The following is a 20,245-nucleotide window of genomic DNA, read 5'->3' as shown; positions in this document are numbered from 1 at the left end:
CTAAGTCCTTGGAAATCTTCATATAATTGGTATTGGCTTTATCTTTTATCCATCAATAAGGAACCTTACAGGACAAATCAGTAATGCCCATAATGGCCCACAAGCATCTAGTTACACTGCCCTCAATAAGAATCATGGGATAAAGTGTTGTTCTTTTAGTGATGAAATTTTTGCTAACTGGATGCATACAGGTTGGCTTCTTAGAAAGGAGAAAGGGAGAGAGGAAGGAGGGGGAGGGGGGTGGATGTCAACTCCACTTAGAAATCTTAGGCGTGAAAAGGTGGCTAGGGTTTTCATGATACAATTAGGGTATAAATATTACTAACTTCAATACTGGAAATTACTAAGTTACCCCTAAAAATAAAACTCCTTTTTATTTATTTGTTTATTTTGGAACAGGGTATTACAATCTCCCCCACTTATAAGAATTCAGTCCTTTGAATTCATCACAAATTGAACCAATTTATCACGCTTCTACTGCGCTACTCTAATGCCACAATTGTATCGATCTATACAAATTTATCACTCATCACCATAGTTCAAAACTATTTCACAACATATGCGTAGGCTTTTCCTCCCTCAAAATTTGTAAAATAAAAAAATTTCCAAAGCAAATAGAGCCATGATGCTTCCGCCGCATAATCTCTTACTCAATTACCCATAGTTTAAGAACAACCATATTACGAAAAAAATATATAAGATTCTTTAAAGATATACATATCTCTAGTCTAAATAGCTCTATAAGTTCCTTCCAATATGAGTAAAAGTTCCAAGGCCCATTCGTATAGATTAACCACAATAACTGATTTTCCATCAATTATTAATTTCAACAAAATTCCAAGGCCTAAGTATTCTCCAAAAATTACAAGAAGGGAAATCCACAATTTTGAGATTCACCATAGACCATTGAATGCTAGCATCCATTTAATTCTATACCTCAAAATTAAGCAGTGCATCCAAAGTTCCAATCCTTCCTAAGTTCAAAACTAATTTACAACATATGCGTATATCACTATATCTTCTCTTCTTCAAGTTTTGTAAGAAAAGAAATTCCAAAATCACCACAATAATCAATTGAGCATTGATATAAGGTCTTTCATAGAACCTCTATCTTAACCATAATTTATCTTCTCAAATAAGTAACATTTATTCACCTTAAATCTCCAAATGATACTTGGGCTGGAACTCATTAAAGAGCTGGGTTCCTTATAGTTACATTGCCTATTATGAAAACAAATCTCTAAGTATAAATCAGCTAGAAGGGAATAGTCCCTAAAGTATCTCAATCCCTTTTTTTATTTATTTTTTTAACCTTACAAATAATAGTCCTAGCAATCTAGAACTTAAGAGTACATTGCAAATTATAATCACTAACCATCTGTCAATATAAAACAAAAGGTACAACAATTGACTATAATTCAAATTGTAATAGCCTTTCAAAATAAACTCTCTTGCCATCCCAACTCCTTCAATATCCAATCAAAAATATGGTTCACTAGTCCAATTAAGTACTACCACATACTTGTGTTTTATCCACTTCATTTTCTATTGAGCCAATCCATTAACTGTTATCAGTTAAGTTCAAAGAATTACATTTCTGGCATCAAAACTTATTTCCCCAGGATATTAAACAATGCTCCAAGTCCATAGAAAGAAATTGAGGACCTCAAACTTCTAAGTAATAGAACATGTCTCAAAAACAATTAGGGACTACCTCACACATAAATTAGGCTATGGTAATCCATGTAGGTCAACCCTAACAAGAACAATGATCCAAAAGAAGGTCGGTCCTTAACATTAGAATCCAAGGAAGTCGACTAATATATTACTGAATTCTTTACACACCCTCAGAATTTATATAATAACATATAATATAATGTGAACTACAATAACCACAAATTAACTTTTCCTTCATACTACGAACTTTCCATTAATTTCCTTACTCCATATAAACTAAAATCAAGGAATCATATCTCTAACATCAAACCTTAACCCCTAAATAAAGTTTTACAATAGTCAATTCCCTAATAATGATCAAGCACTCCAAATTCTGAATAGGGCATATAGTAAACTATCATTCAATAATTAAACCTCTGAGAATCTCCTACAGATCAAACTAACCTTAGGTAGGTCGACTATATTAGGCAAAACTATCAAATGAGTTTTCAAAAGATCAGTCACAAAACAACAGGAAGATTTCCTTTGCTTCATCTTTTCTCACTCTCTTTTCCTTTTAATGGGAAGAAGAAGTTTTAATAACCAATTTGATCAATTACAAAATTTTCAAGAATAAAATACACCCACTCAATACTAGTATAAGATCATAGAAGTATATCAATTAAAATCCTCCCTTTTGTATTTATAAGTCACGTATGCATAACCACATAGACATAAATATCAAATCCTTCAAATATGACCTGACAAATCATCATATGATGGAACCTCACTTACACTTCTCATCAATTCATCAAAAGAACACTATCTATGACCTAATAACCTTCACAAACAATAACTGGAATTGTAATACCTAGGGCGCAGATTTCATTCTAAATCAAAACCTAGCATAAAGTCTACAAGATCATAACCTAAGCTCTGATACTATTAAAATTGTCACGCCCCAAACCCAACTATAAAGATAGGTACGTGACAACCGCCACACGCACACTTATAAAGTAAGCACCCTATAAGTATGCAAGGCCTTCTTAGCATCTAAAATTTATCCTCAAAAATTAAATCAAATAAATCCAAAATTCCTCAATAATTTCATTATGAATAGATCTCCAATAATTTAAAAGGAACAAAATTCAAACCTCATGTACATAATGCCAATTGGCCAATAAATATAAAACTATTAGAAGACCATCCAATCCCAAAATCACTAAGCTTCTTTCCTGCTCACAACACAACATCAAAAACTCCCAAAACTTGCTATTTTTCACAATCTGAAACTAGAGGGGAAAAAAGGGGGGTGAGTTGACTACTCAATAAGTAACCAAAGTCCTAATAAGTTCTATCAAGCAGTAGATCTGTAAAGTAATAAGATGTAATATGATGTAATATGAGTCTTCAAAAGTTACAATATACTATGGATTTTCAAAAATAACTAAGGAGTTTCATAGTCTTAAAATAATAAGTTGCAAATAGATCACATACTTTAATCTGACAAATATATCATAGATGGTTTAGAAAGTAGTCAGTTTTCCATATATCAAAGCTATAACTTACAATATGTTCCAAAAAAATACATAAGCAGTTTTAATGACTCAAAATAGTTCAAACACTCAAACATTTTCAAAATCACGTATGTAGTTTTAAGGACTCAAAGTAGTTCAAATATTCAAATGTAATTCATATTCTTAACAATCTTATGACTATGGTCACGCTATATGCTCGTGATTGGGTATTAGAGTACCAATGAATAACCCTCATTGGCTGGGTATCAGACTACCAATGAATAACCTCCATTGGTTTGGGTATCAAAGTACCAATGAATAACCCCCATTGGCTGGGTATTAGAATACCAATGAATAACCCCCATTGGTTTGGGTATCAGAGTACCAATGAATAACCCCCATTGGTTTGGGTATCAGAATACGAATGAATAACCCCCATTGGTTGTGTATCCGAATAAATTTATAGTCGAATTGTTCATAATTATATATATGAAATCATAGTTTCTAACAAAATATGTCTTATTCAAATATATATATATATATATATATATATATAATCGTATATTCAATATTCAAATTTATTTGTGATATTTCTATAATTCTTTACTTTAAATCAATATAGCTAAAAAAAAAACAATAAAATAAAATAAATCTTATAATCAATGCTAATATTTATTGGTGGAAATTCTTTATTCTTTACTTTGAATTAGTATAGCTAAAAAAAATTAAATAAAATACATCATATATTCAGTAATCAGATATATTTGTGCTAATTCTTTACTTGAAATCAGTAATATAATAGAAATAAATTGTAACAACTATAAACAATTTTCAGTAGTTAAAATACGCAAAGATAAAATCAATTAGGATAAGGTTACTTACCTCCAAAAGCCATGCCAAAAAGAAATTCTCCCTAACACTTCTTCTAAAATCCTTAGATCCCACCTCAATTCCAAGTTAATTCAAAATCCTTGTAGTTTTCCAGGACCAATCAAATGCAAACCCTTTTAGCAAACTAAAAAAAGAATTTATTCCAAACAAGTTTGTCACTTAGATCCTTGGACCTCAAATCTCAATGCCATCCAACACCACAGTGACAACAAGGCAAAGATGCTTTACATGTGAAAAGACTAGGTCCTTGGAAATCTTCATATAATTGGTATTGACTTCATCTTTTATCCATCAATAAGGAACCTTACAGGACAAATCAGTAATGCCCATAATGGCCCACAAGCATCTAGTTACACTGCCCTCAATAAGAATCATGGGATAAAGTGTTGTTCTTTTAGTGATGAAATTTTTGCTAACTAGATGCATACGGGTTGGCTTCTTAGAAAGGAGAAAGGGCGAGGGGAAGGAGGGGGAGGGGGGTGGACGTCAACTCCACTTAGAAATCTTAGGCATGAAAAGCAAAATCCTTAGGGTGGCTAGGGTTTACATAGGGTTTACATGATACAATTAGGGTATAAATATTACTAACTTTAATACCAGAAATTACTAAGTTACCCCTAAAAGTAAATCTCCTTTTTATTTATTTGTTTATTTTGGAACATTTATTTGTTTATTTTGGAACAGGGTATTACACTTTGAGAGTAAGTATAAGAGAGAACATAAGGACTGTGTGTGTAAGTTTTTATTAGGAACTAAGAATTTCACAGCAATGTCACTTTTGAACTTGGTGGCTGTATATGTCATAAACCATTAATCCATTCGCTTTTGATTTACTTTGGTAACTAGTATTCAATCCTCAGAGTCACAACATTGTAGAAAAAAAAAGAATTATTTTTGAGTAATTGTCATAATACATTTATTCATTCCTAAACGAAAATTACATAACACCTAACATTATAACAGCTCTAGTCAAACTCAAAAACTTACAAATAAAGTTGTAATGAATCTACACCTAAGTTTCACCAACGTCTAATGAATTCAACAGTTTTTCTAATCCATTTTGTAACTCTCTTCTCTCTCAAGAAACATAATTTGTTGAGCACCTCTTCAGCTGTTTGATGGTGGCTTCCTATTGCCGTCAAACTTAGGGCTAGCTTGGTGATTCTCTTTGCTTCAAGCTGATTGCAACCGCTAGTTATCAAAGTCTGATGAAGTACATGTCCACTTTCTTTGAACTCCTCCTCCGCTATTGTACTCACATGTTTGTAATCTGGTCCAATGAAATTAGCCCTCTTTGTGATTAACTGTATTGTAATCACTCCAAGGGCATAGATGTCATTATATGGCATTGATATCCCTGTCAAGACCAATTATAGAAATTCATTTAAAAAATTTATCGAATACATAAAAGAAAAAAGAAAAAAAGGGCAAGGAAAAGCATAAATATGGCAAGTAGATACAAAATAAGAATTTAGGATCATCTATTAGAGTATATTACACACAGCTTTGACATAATAACTCTATCCGTAAATTAAAATTCTCAAAAGCAATCTTAAGATGCACATTCTTAACAAATAACTCAATAAGCTCTACCATAACAAACAAACAAAAAAAGGCAAATCATTTAATATGCTAGTTAGGAAGTAACTAATTACAAGCCCTACCAACTAGCTGTAGCACACGTGCCTAATTATTTAATCATGTGTAATAATTTGTAGACTTCCTACCATGGCTAATATCTTAGCGCAAGTGCTCTTGTTAGTCAACCTGGTTGCACAACTTTAATACAAGACAGGCAGCCATGTGTTGGTCATCTCTAGATGCTTCATAATTTTCAAGGTCTTGTCTTTGTGAAGAAGAGATGAAATGAGTATCATAAGCATTAACTAAACAACAATTAACTTTGATTCAAGCACAAACCAAGGATTATGCCAAATATTACTCAAATATCTATTTAAGATCTTAGAATGGACTTTCCAGCTTAAAACAAGCTCATACAGAATATGTGCCTGTACACACAATTTTCGTAAAAGATAAATCACATGATCACGAAATAGTGTAACAAATAATCAAATCCTCTGTATGAATCTTTACAATGAAAGAGTACAATAAATTCCTCTGATTTGATCTCCAAGAAACATTACAATCCGAAGGGGTTATGAAGCTTGATCTTGAATCGTGTTTTGATGTCTCCAAGTTGAATGAATAGTTGAACATGCTTGATTTGATGTGAGGGCTATTGACTTGATCTCGAACTAGGTTAAAGGAAAATCCCAACTTTGATTTGAAGAAGTAGGAATAAGCCTTGATGAACAATGGAATTCTTGTGAACTTTAGAGATGACTCTCTATTTTGGCAAAGTGTTGGTAGTATTTTCTCTTTTAGTGTTCTCCCCTTCCTCATATGAGAAGCCTCTATTTATAGGCAACTCTATAGTCTTTAATTTGGAATTTTCTCTTAGCATTTATTGAGAGTTGAATTATGAATTTAATTTGGTATTTTATTTAATAAGAACTTTCCATATAGGTCTTTTCTTCTGACGTTGCCATATGGCTTTCTTCATTTGATGTTTTCACGTGGCTTGATTTCATTCGCTGATCGTCCACGTCATCATTTGGAGATTAATTTGATCCCAAATATTTTAACACGAACAATTGGATGGTTGTGAATACATCATAAAATTTTGATGTCTACTGATCTGTATTGGTAATAGCTTAATTTTGCATATTTATATCATTATTAGAAAGCATTATTATACTTATTTTGAGGTAATTCATGCATTTCATATTTGGTTTTGGAATAATGTCGAATAATCAGTTTTGTACTTAATTAAATCTTATTGTGTGAATTTGTCTTTTGTAAGAGAATGGAATTAAACAAGTGGATTTGTGCAAAGAAGAAAACTAATGGACTTTACTTTTACAAGGGTCATGATGAAGTTAAAGAAGACCAACTCAATTAAATTTAAGTCCAATTGGAGCAAGGAATCAAAGGAAATTTGCACCAAATCCAAGTCCAATTTGGATTAGGATTCTAGACTACACATCAGTTAGTATTTTTGGCAAACTACAAAGTTGTAGCCCTTTAAGTTAACGTTCTAGCCCAACTTGAATCATCTCAATTGGACTTCTGAGCCGAAAGTTATGCCGAAAATACTAACTGATGTGCAGTTTGGAATCCTAATCCAAATTGGACTTGGATTTGGTGCAAATTTCCTTTGATTCCTTGCTTCAATTGGACTTAAATTTAATTAAGTTGATTTTCTTTAACTTTATCATGGCCCTTGTAAAAGTAAAGTCCATTAGTTTTCTTCTTTGCACAAATCCACTTGTTTAATTCCATTCTCCTACAAAAGACAAATTCACGCAATAAGATTCAATTAAGCACAAAATTGATTATTCAACATTATTCCAAAACCAAATATGAAATGCATGAATTACTTCAAAATAAGTATGATAATACTTTCTAATAATGATATAAAAATGCAAAATTAAGTTATTATCAATGCACATCATCTACAGTGCCATTTGCATAAAATTGACAATTAAATAAGACCGTTGATTTTGTTTTTAATGGACATTGAGTAACAAGAGAAGCGGATATATAGTGGAGTGCAAGATGGATTCAATGCCAATCAAGTTTAGGAGAAATTAAGTGAATGCAGTAGAAGAATACAGGGGAAATGGTTATGGGCAGGAGATTTTAACTAGATATTAGCAGCGGAAAATAAACTTTCTATTAAGGTTATAGAGTTAAAAGAAACAAGAGAACTCCACAATCTACTGGATCAAACAGGGATGATTCCTATCAAATCAGGAGGGGGACACTTTACATGGGCTAACAAGGGGCAGGGGGAACAAGAATCATGGAACATATAGACAGTCTTCCTTAATTCAGAATGGTGTTAGCAAGTTTCCCTCATACCGCAGCCTTGACCATGCCAATTGTTGTCTCGGATCATGAACCTTTTGATATTAAATACATATAAAAGACCCCCTTTGTGACAAGACCTTACAGATTTTAGAACAGCGAGGTCATAAAATGAGAATGGGCAAACGAAGTACAAGGCTCACTGGGCAACAAGCTGGTAACAACACTCAAAAGGCTGTCAAGGCACTTAAAGCACTAGAACAAGATTGTCTTTGGCAATCCTTAATAGGAAATCAAAAAAACTTCATGCAAACTTCAAAAATTGCATACAAATTTTGACAAGCTTGGTGGAAGTTAAAGGAAGGCAGAACCGAGCAACAGCTAGAAAAACTAATAAACAGAGAAGCAATATGAGCAAAAAGGCAGAGCTGACTAGATTATCAAAGGAAAACAGAATACATAGTATTTTCATAATTTAGGTCAGATGAGAAGAAGTAACAATAGAATCTAAACTTTTAAGAGATCCACAAGATGGGCGGATAGAAGACATAGCCCAAATCCAGTCTTTTCTACTGATTGACTTCATTGATAGTGATATATACACCACTCTAGAGGAATGGGCAATACAATAGCTAGAACAAAAATTGATAAAGCTTTCATTGCCAGCACTTACAAAATTTACAACAGGATTGCTGTCAAAAAGATTCACTGTGGAAGTACTGTCGGTCATTTAACAAATGTCACCTCTCAATGTCCCTAGACCAGATGGAACTCCGGCTATCTTTTACAAACAAACATGAGAAATGCCGAGTAACTCTCTAATCTCATCAACTCTATCCTCTTATACACAGGGTTCCTTCTGAAACAGCTAAACAACACTCACATTGTCTTGATAGCCAAAAGGGAGTTGCCAAGAAACCTCTAAGACTTTCGTCCAATTGGCATGCGTAATGTAGCTTATAAGTTAGCCATGAAAGTGCTTGTTAATTGACTCAAGCCGATCATGCAGAAATCATTTTGCAGTACCAAAATGCCTTTGTTCAAGATAGAGCCATAACTGACAAATTTTCCTTCTGGCCAATGAACACCTAAACTACACATGGAAGAAGAAATCTGGTATGAAGGGTTGGGCTGCTATAGAAGTAGACATTCCCAAAGCCTAAAATAGGATAAGTTGGAATATTATTCTTGTAACCATGAAATGTGTGGGGGTTCTCTTCACAATGGCAACAACTCATAACTCAATGCGAAACAATGCTAACCAAAACTCTTGGGCAAGCAGGCCCATAGGGCATATGCAAACAAAGACAAAATTATTTGCAACTTTTGGAGGGCAAAAAATGAAGAAGCAGAAAAATAACATATTGACATCTTAGGAAACATTATGTAAGCCAAAATAACAAGGGGATTGGGTTTTAGAAAAACTGAAACAGTCAACATATGTTTGCTGGCAAAGAAGTACTGGAGATTGATAAATTACCACAGCTCAGAGATTCAAAAGGCACGTAACCTATAGACATGCGTCGACATGCACCATTGCCCTCATTAGCACAACCAAAATCTATTATTTTTGGAACTCCCTCCTGCATGAATAGAAAATTTACTTCAGCATAAAAAATAAAATAAAAACCTAACTTAAGAAAAAATATTATTAATATTTTATTCAAACAGATATATAGCATTTTCAAGGTTCACTTCCTCACTAACCACAGTTAAGACAACATTTTCAGGCTTAAGGTCGCCATGGATGATGGGAAAATGATGCATATAAGCCAAACCTGAAGCCAGACCTTTTAATATCTCTATGGTCTCCAGACAAGTCAATCCTGTAAATTCTCGTAAGTCAAATCCATTCCAAATCAAAACTATAATTTATCCGAGTTCTATGTTCTTTACACTATGTACCAACACAAGACAAACTGATCTCGCCGCAAAAACAGTTGGGAAATTAAACAGTGGGCAAAGCTTACTTCGTTTTACATGCACAATTATCTTTACTAGACGCTGACCCGCGCAATGCGCAGGGAAAAAAAACTATTTACTGTAGTGAAAAATACTATTTCTCTTTTAAGAACTCAAATAATAAAGCTAAAAGCTAATGATTAATTAAACCAATATAATTTTTTCCTATCAAGGGTCTTAAATTTAAGTATGAATTTCAAATTTGTGTGTTTTCTATAACAAGAAGTCTCAAACAGTAGGATGATTAAATAAAGATGGATTGAGTATAATATTATTAACAGAAATAGTTTTTTTTTAAAAAAACCAATAAAATGGACCAAAAATGCAATTGTAATTAAAAGTTAAAAGTGAAATTTCAAGTTCTATTACAATCTCTCACAGCATATTTGGTTCACAAACTACAATCATTGTTACTCATACGGAGTTTGGATTATGCACCTATACTTGCAGTTTAGAATTTTGACATTGAAATTGATAGATGGTAAATTCTCTTTAGAATCATGCATATCCTTTGAGACCTCAACTACTTCAAATACTTTGTTTTATCCACATGACTCCTGGAATCAAAACTCAAATTGAAATAATAAGGTCATCACCATAAAATATAAATGCCTCTAATTTGACAATAAGATCTGACAAACTAATCACTCACCAAATACAATTATTCCTACCAATCATAACTATTTGAGCCAAATATCAAAACTAAAAATCATTTAGATGGAGACAGAGAAATAAAAAATGAAACAAAATTCCTACAGAATGCAATATAGAAAGAGAGGCAGAGACAAACCAACTCTTAGGAACAAAAGTGCAAGAGCGTGTCAGCAAAGAATTAAGACTTGAAGAGACGCCCAAAGAACCAAAAGAGAAGACCATGGTGCTTGATTAAACTTAGGTTCACTTACAACATTACAAACCACTTAGCTGCCAAGTGCCAATACTCAACTTTCAACAAACACCTGCTGCCCACCAAATTGATACCAAGTGAAGGCCTAAGGCCCTGACACAGCAACTTTGAAAAGTATTATAGGTCCTAATAGTTTATGTTTCAACAGTTTGTACCAATTTAAAAATATGCCAAGCAGAGTACAACAAACATCTATGAGACAAAATAAATACCTTACATGAAACCTAAAGTCCAATATATATATATATATATATTTATATATATATATATATATAGAATAAAAAATAAAGAAGCTTGTTCTACAAATTCTCTCATGACTTTGATAGGGAGAACCCTCAAAGATAACAATATAGCAGTAGTCTTCCTATGCACTTTTCAACTTTGACAGCCCATGAACATATTGGAACTTTTTCAAATTCTTACACTAAAATGAAACACCAATCCATTTGCCTTTCTTAGACTTTGAAGCTTCCGTGAGGATCATGATTTGCCTGAGAATAGGAAAATTTTTCATCTATTTCAATGTTGTTGCAGACTTTGTTTCTTAGCATTTCTCTCCTTCCAAAAGCACTACATAAAGACAACATTCTATTAGACATCTTCTCTATTAAAATATGATCAATAAAAAAAAAAATGTTTGCTTCTCCTTCCAAAGGCAACAACAGAGAGGTACACCCCAATAAGAAATTGAATGATTAATAAAATCTCTTAGTTTCCGTTTAGTTAGCTGTGCCCATACTTATTGAATTATTGTTTAAATCTATTGCCGGAGAAAAGAAGAAGCAACTATTAGACAATATTGTATAAAAATAAAAATGCTATATTTTTTCATCTTAACGATTCGACATACAGCATTGTTTCTTTTGCACAGATGATAAGTCCTTGACCCTAATTGCACAAAGATTAAACTCACATTGAATAAAGTTAAGTAAGACCCACATTCTTTTTTGCTAAATAATCAAGTGAGAGTGGCCCTTAAACACACTTCAATCATTGAATTTTTAATTCCATTTTAAAGAACAAACCACTTGAAAGATAAATATTCACATAAAAAATAGGCAGGGAAGGGAGGAATTTAGTTTAAATTGTTAATTTTTTTGGATAATTGGTCGTCTCTCTTGATGGTTTTTTTGTGTAAGTTATTCTGTCCTACTAATGATCTTCACACATTTCAAGTCATAGTGAGAGTATAGAAATTTGACAGAAAGTCTCAAACCCATTAATCTTTCTAAGCTTCACAGTGAAGTCTGAAGGGTATCAATAAGATCAAAATTAATTTAATCCTATAAAAGATTAAAAAAAAATGTATAACCACGTCACTTCAAAAACATTTAAGGAGCAACATAATTGGCAATTCAAATATCAAATATAAATTAGAAGAAGAAAGATTTATATTAAGTAATGAAGCACACTTGCAGCCCATGCCTCAATTCCAATATGGCAACAAACAGAAGCCAAATTCTCAGCCTCAATGCTTAAATCAAGGAGCTAATTTACCACAGATAAAGCATGACAGATTGCCCCCTAATATCATGCCCAATGTCTGACTTTGTTCTTTGCAATTACCTTAGGAATATATTATGCATTTACTTTATAACTTTTCCTTGTACAAATTACTTTCTATACATGATGTAAATAGAATTTCTAATAAACATATTTCAAGCCTGAATCACTATCTATGATTCCAACAGTATTAAGAGCATGTAATATTTTCAAATTGATCATACCCTTTCTGGCAGAAACAATGGTGTATTTTGTATTGCATGAACATGGCAGTGATCACTTGGACTTCTTCTTTCTAGAGCTGCTAGGTACTGATTCGTCAGATGGAGCCAATGACGCCAAAGCTAATTTGTTATATCAGCATAGTTGATTCCTGTTGTAAAAAGCATTGAATGTTTCTTCAAAGTTTTAAGTAAAAATTTATTTAAAATTGAAAGTGAATAAGAAAAACCTAAACAATGAGAGATGTGGATAAGAGATTCACCATCATTGTCTAGTTTAAGATTTTAATGGTGACCCAATCATCAAACCTGATAATGTTCATCATTGCTGTATCTTCATCATCAACTTGCGCAGCCTCAGAAGCATGAATACTCCAAAATCCCTATACTTAAAATAAAAATAAAATACACCTAAATATATTAATTGATTTTACAATCTTTAGAAGTATGCACACAATCATAGCACAACTTAAAAATGCTTGCACAGTGACTTAAGTTTCACGAATCTGATAAAAGAAATTCACACATTCTTAAAATTGAAACCATGAATATCAAACCATGTCTAAACCAAAGACCATGATAAACACAATTATGCAGAAAATTCAAACACCAGGAAAACAATTTTCTTTGATTCTAAAACCCAATCAATATATTATACAATCATACAAAACAAACAGTGGAAGCAAACACCACAACACTACAGTAATAAATCAGAGTCGCACTAAGTCGTTGGAATCGCACAGGATAAGACCCAGCAATCAAAAATTCAACACACTAAGAAAAATGATTTATACAGTAATTAAATTCAACATAACAATCATCCACACCACAGCATGAAAGACGCAATAAAAAGGGAAAATAAAATCATGCAAAAGAATAGAGCACAAAAGAAACTTGGATTTAGAGATACCTCAACTGAATCGTCTAGCTGCTATCAGTATTTATATATTGTAAGGAGAGGAAGACAGGAAGAAAGGAAAACAGAGAGGTTGCCGTTAGAAGGGAGAGAGGCTGGCGATGATTAAATGTGAAACCGTAGGAAACCGTAGAACAGAGAAGGTGGGGAAGGGTAAAGAACTAAAACGTGGGAGACAAGAAATTACAACCGTGTGCAACAAAAGGAAAGGAAAAACAAAAAGTTGCAACCGTGAAAGCATAGGGTTTGAAAAGGCTTTGGGTTTGGGCTTTATGTGATATTAAATTTGTAAGAAGTGGGCTTTATGGTGAAGATAGGGATGAAAATTATTTTATAATTATCTGTATTTAAAATTGATAAAAATTATTTTAAAATTGTAGGATAAATTTAGAAAAAAAGATAGAAATGACATGGCTGCTGATGTGGCTCAATGTGAGAGTAGCAACATTAAATACTACGTCTCAACTTTTAGTAATATATTGATTGATTAAATTTGTAAGAAGTGGGCTTTATAGTGAAGATAGGGATGAAAATTATTTTATAATTATCTGTATTTAAAATTGATAAAAATTATTTTAAAATTGTAGGATAAATTTAGAAAAGAAGATAGAAATGACATGGCTGTTGATGTGGCTTAATGTGAGAGTAGCAACATTAAATGCTACGTCTCAACTTTTAGTAATATATTGATTGATTGATTGGAAATTAAACAGTGGGCAAAGCTTACTTTGTTTTACGTGCACAATTATCTTTACCATAAAGACATCAAGGTCCAAATGCAAATTATTGAACGGATTTGTTCAGATAACTAATAGTCTAAGTAATTTCTGTGCAAAGGAAATAGAAACAATAAACAACAAAGATGATTTATATTCATATAACAAAAAACCATATATATATATATATATATATATGAAACTTACTAGGAATGGCCGCTTTCAAAGTTTCACCCTCCAAAAGCTCATAAACAAGAAACGGATTGTGCTGGCTTTCAGAAAATCCAATCAGTAAGACCACGTTTGGATGGTGAAGCATTCCCAAATACAAATTTTCAGCCTGACATTAAAAGCAAAACAGAGCAAGTAAAAAAACATAAATGTGAAACTTGAAGAAAACAAAGAAAATGAAAGCCAATGGTAAAATGTAGGTAGCTCCTTTTTTGCTACCTTATATTGTTGGACGTCTTCAATGTTCTTAAAGTGTGACCTCTTCACAGCCACATAGTGCCCAGGCAGATTATGTGGGTTATTCTCTAGAATCATCCCACGAAAAGTGCTTCCAAAGCCCCCACTCTGACCAAGTTGATTTGCAAAATTATTAGTGTATTGGGTGAGTTCTTCAACACAAAAATGGACGAGCTCGGCATTTTGATTCACCATGTTCTGATTACCATGTTCTGTGTAGACTATGAAATTTAACGACTATAGAAGAAGATAGAAGATTTAATCCTTTGCGGACTCCTTCCAATTTTATATCGTGCAACCACCGAATTGTATTAGTTCTATATTTGTTACTTGAACAGAATAGTCATTTTAACCCTTGTTAATTACAATCATGTGTATACAACTCATAGTCCACACTCCTCGATCTTTAGACCTATTCACATACTATCATTCAAAGAAAGTCATATTTTATCTAGCTCATTTCTAGATCTTTAGACCTATTCACATACTATCATTCAAAGAAAGTCATATTTTATCTAGCTCATTTCTAGCTCAATTTTCACATGTTAGTAAGACAAGACAATTTGCAAAATTATTAGCGTATTGGGTGAGTTCTTCAACACGGAAATGGACGAGCTCGGCATTTTGATTCACCATGTTCTGATTACCATGTTTTGTGTAGACTATGAAATTTAACGACTATAGAAGAAGATAGAAGATTTAATCCTCTGCGGACTTCTACCAATTTTATATCATGCAACCACCGAATTGTATTAGTTCTATATTTGTTACTTCAACAGAATAGTCATTTTAACCATTGTTAATTACAATCATGTGTATACAACTCATAGTCCACACTCATCGATCTTTAGACCTATTCACATGCTATCATTCAAAGAAAGTCATATTTTATCTAGCTAGAAAATCTAGCTCATTTCTAGCTCAATTTTCACATGTTAGTAAGACAAGACAGAAGATTTAAAATGAAATTTAATGACTATAGAAGAAGATAAAAGATTTAAGGATTCAGATCTTCTAGAGTTCCTAGGGTACTCTACCAGGTAAATTTCTTTAAATCCTCACCTCTCATTTAAAATTAATGGTTTAAGATGCTGCCACATCATCATTCCACTAACTTACTCTTTTAGAAACATAAAAAAAATGAATAACTTTAGGAAGCAGCCATGATTTTTAACGTTAGCAAACGGATCCAACGTTTTTTCTTTTTCTTTTAACGTTAGCAAACGAATCCAACGTTTTTTTTTTTTTTTTTGGTTCTTCTTTTTGGATGGAACAAATCTCAAACCCAGGAATTTCATCATCCCACAAATTACTCTTGCCATTTTTCCATCTGAATCCAAAAGACACTCCTGGGCAAGAAGAAACCAGACTTTCTTTTACATCTGAAGCCGTGATCTCCTACAGCCTTGAAATTTTCAGTTCTTTCAATCACAAATGATGGATCCACCCAGCTCAATCCCTTCAAACCGTCCATGGATGACCATTGAAAGCCCAATGGAGGCCAGGTATATTAGCTATCTTACTCTCTCTCTATCCTCTGTTCTCTGTCTATTGTCTACTGAGGATTAGTTTCTTCCTTTCTCTTTCTTTTTTTTTTTGTTTCTTTATTCCATACCTGCGGTTGATATTAGATTTTGATTGTTTTGCAATTTCACTACTACAAAACTGTTTAATGATTGGTCATGAAGGGCTGTGTTTTTTTGGGGCTATATCCTCTGCCTGCAAGGTGTTTGATAAATGTTCAAAATAAGTTTTGACAATTGGGACCCCTTTACGTATTGTTGAGTTTTGGGCTCCATGGTGTGGACCATTCCATGTGAAAGATTTAGAGGGAACTATTCTACAATTTTTGTCAATGTGGTGACTTGAAAATTGCATTTCAACCTTAGACTCGGGTTAAATATATTGTTCTTTGTTAAATATATTGTTGATATTGATACCAAGTTTACTATGCCATTCCATTAATTTGTAGCTTCTGATACAAGGAGTCAAAGATTGAAAGTGATGGTGATAGGTATTATTATACTTCTTTAATTAAAATTTTTGTTGATTTTAATATATCCATGTGTTTGCTTGGGCGGTATATCCTATAGAATTCAAATGATTCTATATGGAAGTGGTCATGTGTCTTCAATATAGACTCATGAGCCCTTTTTTTACCCTTCTTATGGTGTGTTGTCTAATTATCAAATTATTAGAGTATTATTCATGCAATGATATAAGGTTCTGTAGCTTCTGCTATCAGTTTTGGTAACTCCATTTACTCTATTTTTTATTTATTTTTAATTATCATCCTATATAATGTACGGAATCCATTGATACAGTAACTAAATTATTATAGTTCATATTTTTTCTTCATGGCTCCCTATCTCATGTGAATCAAAGCCTCACTCCCTTGAACTGCTTTAAGGTACAGGAAGCCAAGTCATCCTTAGCATGTTCTTCTCTATTGTTAGTCTCATGTCACCACAAGAAAATGCAATTTTATTGAGGCTCAAGACATTATCAATAGATAGTTTAAGTTACTCTCATGTCACCATATAACATTTTTATTCTTTGATTACAACCATTTTGTTTGCTGGAATTGGAGTTTTGTTGGTTATAATCTGTTGCTTCTGGAGAAAGTTCTCATTACTTAAGAGTATTAATTTTGGAAGAAGGAATACTGGTTCTTCACGTGGAAAAAGCTTGGTTCTTGAAAACTAGAACTTTAATTTTTTGGAAATAGCCTAAATCTAGAACTTTTGAATTGATTGGTTCTTCACATGGATTCAATGAAATTTGTATGATGAAATTTGTTGATTAGTGCTTATTACCCTTTATTTTCACTCAAATGATAATTTTGAGTCTTCTTTGACACTTTGACACTTATTTGATCTTTACGGTCCAACTTTGACACTTTTTTGTTTTTTTTTTTTTTTTTTCCAGATTCTAATTTCAGGTTCACTTGAAAGCTTGGATGTTGATGAACTATGATTGCACACTAATTATGGGGGTGGCTATCACTGAGTAGCATCCACAGTGGCTTTTAGGATTTAGTTATTTGGAAAAAAGACAGTAGTAAAGATCACAATATTTAAGAAGAATATATATTTATCCCAAAAAAAAAAAAAAATTTAAGAAGAATATGTACCAATAGTGGCTAAAATACTTCATGTATTATCAATGTTTCAATAGTTATAGATATGTAATGAATAGTTTTTTTTTTTTTTTTTTTTAATTTTAAGAAAGCGATATGTAATGAATAGTTATTGGCAATAATATCAATTTTATCAATTTTATCTTACTTTGTTATTTCATAGATGCTTGTAAACTATACATGTAATATAATGTAATTTATTGCTAGACATTCAAATTGCCAATAATATTGATTTAAAATCTAGAAGTTTGAACTTTGCACAAGGTACAATTGTTTTAAAGAAGGGAAAATGCTACATATCAAAGGCCTATCCCCTATTCTACAATGGGACAATCTTAACAAAAGAAAATGTAACATTGGCAGCATTAACAATGGTCTATCCCCTCCTCTCTTTTACAACAGAGACAATCTTAACAAAAGAAAAATGTAACATTGGCAGCATTAACAATGGCCTATCCCCTCTTCTCTTTTACAACAAGGACAATCTTAACAAAAGAAAAATGTAACATTGGCGGCATTAACAAAGGCCTATCTCCTCTTCAACATCCATAGCATTGGCAACATCAAAATCACACACCTATACATATTTCAAAAACCCAAGGTTATCTTTTGATAACTTAGTAAAGGCAAAAAAGAAAAAAAAAAGCTTTCCATCATTTGTTAATCATTTACCAAGAAAATTCATGTGAGCATCATAATTATTTGTTGTGTCACGCAAAGGAACTTGTGCTTGATCAAACCCAACATCCATTCCCTGCAAGAAATTATAATGATTTTGTGTCATCTATGTCATTGCATTAAAGAACATGCCACTTGTTTATAACTTAAAAAAGCTGAATGAACAAGTTCACCGTTAATGATTTAATGAAATTGTTTTGGCATCTGTTTCCTTGGAGACCTTCATATGTCATCCATGCCATTGAATTAGGTGCCTGATCAGTTTCCTATATCACAAATCACAAATAGTTCTCATTAAAACTTTCAGATTTTTAGCAATAAAAATTCTTTAAAATTGCTTACCTACAAACTCACAAGATTGCTCACCTTATGTGAATAGCATTGCACAGGTGAGATAGAGTTATTGTAATTTATGAGAGAAGAGTTATTGTTTTCCTGTATGGTAAGATATAAGGAATTAGTTTAACCAAGAATAAAAAAATAAACTGTTTGTACACAATGCATGTAAATTTGTCAATATTTTTTTCATCAAGAGCATACCTTGGATAATTGTTGTCTAACAGTATCTTTTGTTGAAGTTTTTTTCTTTCTCCTTGATTGTTGTTCAACCCAACTTTTACAGCTTTTTCGACCCTTACAACCTTCTTTCTTTTTGAGGCCTTTAACCTTTTCAACTAAATTCTTTATAGGTTCTCCATGATCCACAATTTCACTACCACCCAATGACATTTGATCTTTAGAATTATCAAGACTCACACTTGAAAATTTCATGGCAATATCTTCAACTTGCTTTTCTAATTCCTTTGTAACACTCTCTACCAAAGCATATGCTTCTTCAATTTCAGCAGCTCGTGAGGCTAATCTAACTAACCTGGGACATAATCTTCTATACCGTTGTGTAACTTTTAAGTTAACATCCCCATTGACATCCTTCCCAATACTATCTATGACATACCCATTTTTTTGCTTCTCTTGTCCATCTCTTCAAAATGTAAGCATCAAGAATTATCTTTATATCAGGTATGTCGAAAACCTTCAAAGCATGACAACACAAAATCCCAAATGTTTCAAACTTCCTACAACTACATGAGATTGTCCTACTAATAGGACTACACAATACTTTATATTCTCCAACTTTCTCAAGAAGCACAACAGTATATTCATGCACTGGCTAGCTACAATTCCGATCTTTTATTATTGCAGCTGATGCATAGTCATACTCATTTTGGAACACTTTAAATATTGTAGGGGTATACACTTGTGATGCTTGCTTCAATAAAGGTGAATTCTTCAAGCACAAAGGAGGCAATTTTTCCCTAGCATTATACTCAGCCTCTAACTCTTTATCCTGCTTCTGCCCTACTACCATCTCAAAATGCTCAAAAAAATCATCCATATTCAAATTTGATTTCAAGTAATCTCTCAAATCCCCATTCAAACTTTCACTAAGTTGAGTACTTCGCATTCCCAAAGTAACTGCCCTCTTCATGTAACAGTTAGCCCATTTTTCCTTCAATTTGTATATACCATTTAACCAACTAAGATCCTTAATTGTATAGGTCTGAATCATTTTATTCCAAGTTTCTTCAAATTCACTCTCATTCTCATACTTATACATGTAGTCCTTAAAGTCTCGGAGGAACAATGAGCCATCCTTCATCAAATTTCCCAATTTCTTGATTCCATTTTGCATTATGTGCCAAGTACATAATCCATGCCATGTCTCCGGTATCACCTCAGCTAATGCCTTTGCAATAGCAAAATCTTGATCAGTAAAGATAGATTTAGGCTTTCTACCACC

The 20,245-nt window shown here is 32.6% G+C and overlaps 1 protein-coding gene and 2 long non-coding RNA genes across 6 annotated transcripts; 1 reads left to right on the top strand and 2 right to left on the bottom strand.

Moving 5' to 3' along the window:
- Nucleotides 1-4,964: 4,964 nt before the first annotated feature.
- On the bottom strand, nt 4,965-9,743 carry LOC115988098 (probable serine/threonine-protein kinase Sps1). Its single transcript, XM_031111735.1, has 3 exons — nt 9,642-9,743; nt 9,415-9,517; nt 4,965-5,421 (listed from the first exon to the last, which is right to left on the bottom strand). Exons 1-3 carry the CDS (start codon nt 9,699-9,701, stop codon nt 5,084-5,086), a joined length of 501 nt encoding a protein of 166 aa, XP_030967595.1. The 5' UTR covers nt 9,702-9,743; the 3' UTR covers nt 4,965-5,083.
- A 1,321-nt stretch (nt 9,744-11,064) lies between these two features.
- Nucleotides 11,065-13,728, bottom strand: LOC115988097. Of its 4 annotated transcripts, none has more exons than XR_004091321.1 (4): nt 13,438-13,728; nt 12,791-12,910; nt 12,531-12,679; nt 11,065-11,373 (listed from the first exon to the last, which is right to left on the bottom strand). It is a non-coding gene; the product is annotated as an uncharacterized LOC115988097 (long non-coding RNA). The 4 variants fall into 4 exon arrangements; XR_004091319.1 differs by having other exon boundaries at nt 12,791-12,915; nt 13,438-13,724; XR_004091320.1 differs by having other exon boundaries at nt 12,837-12,910; nt 13,438-13,705.
- Nucleotides 13,729-15,875: 2,147 nt separating this feature from the next.
- On the top strand, nt 15,876-17,713 carry LOC115987414. The gene is made up of 3 exons (XR_004091076.1): nt 15,876-16,132; nt 16,600-16,641; nt 17,556-17,713. It is a non-coding gene; the product is annotated as an uncharacterized LOC115987414 (long non-coding RNA).
- The last annotated feature ends 2,532 nt before the right edge of the window (nt 17,714-20,245 follow it).

This window comes from Quercus lobata, chromosome 4 (assembly GCF_001633185.2).
Source record: "Quercus lobata isolate SW786 chromosome 4, ValleyOak3.0 Primary Assembly, whole genome shotgun sequence".
Classification (NCBI taxonomy): domain Eukaryota; kingdom Viridiplantae; phylum Streptophyta; class Magnoliopsida; order Fagales; family Fagaceae; genus Quercus; species Quercus lobata.
This window is presented reverse-complemented; position numbering and strand designations above follow the sequence as displayed.

What these genes read in the sequence shown, in the direction of transcription:
- LOC115988098 (XM_031111735.1), bottom strand. Translation starts at nt 9,701, where the DNA reads ATGCATCATTTTCCCATCATCCATGGCGACCTTAAGCCTGAAAATGTT. An exon ending in AAAATGTTGTCTTAACTGTG is followed by an intron (nt 9,518 to 9,641) that starts GTTAGTGAGGAA and finishes CTATTCATGCAG; the next exon opens with GAGGGAGTTCCAAAAATAAT. An exon ending in TTTTGAATCTCTGAGCTGTG is followed by an intron (nt 5,422 to 9,414) that starts GTAATTTATCAA and finishes TGGTCTTGACAG; the next exon opens with GGATATCAATGCCATATAAT.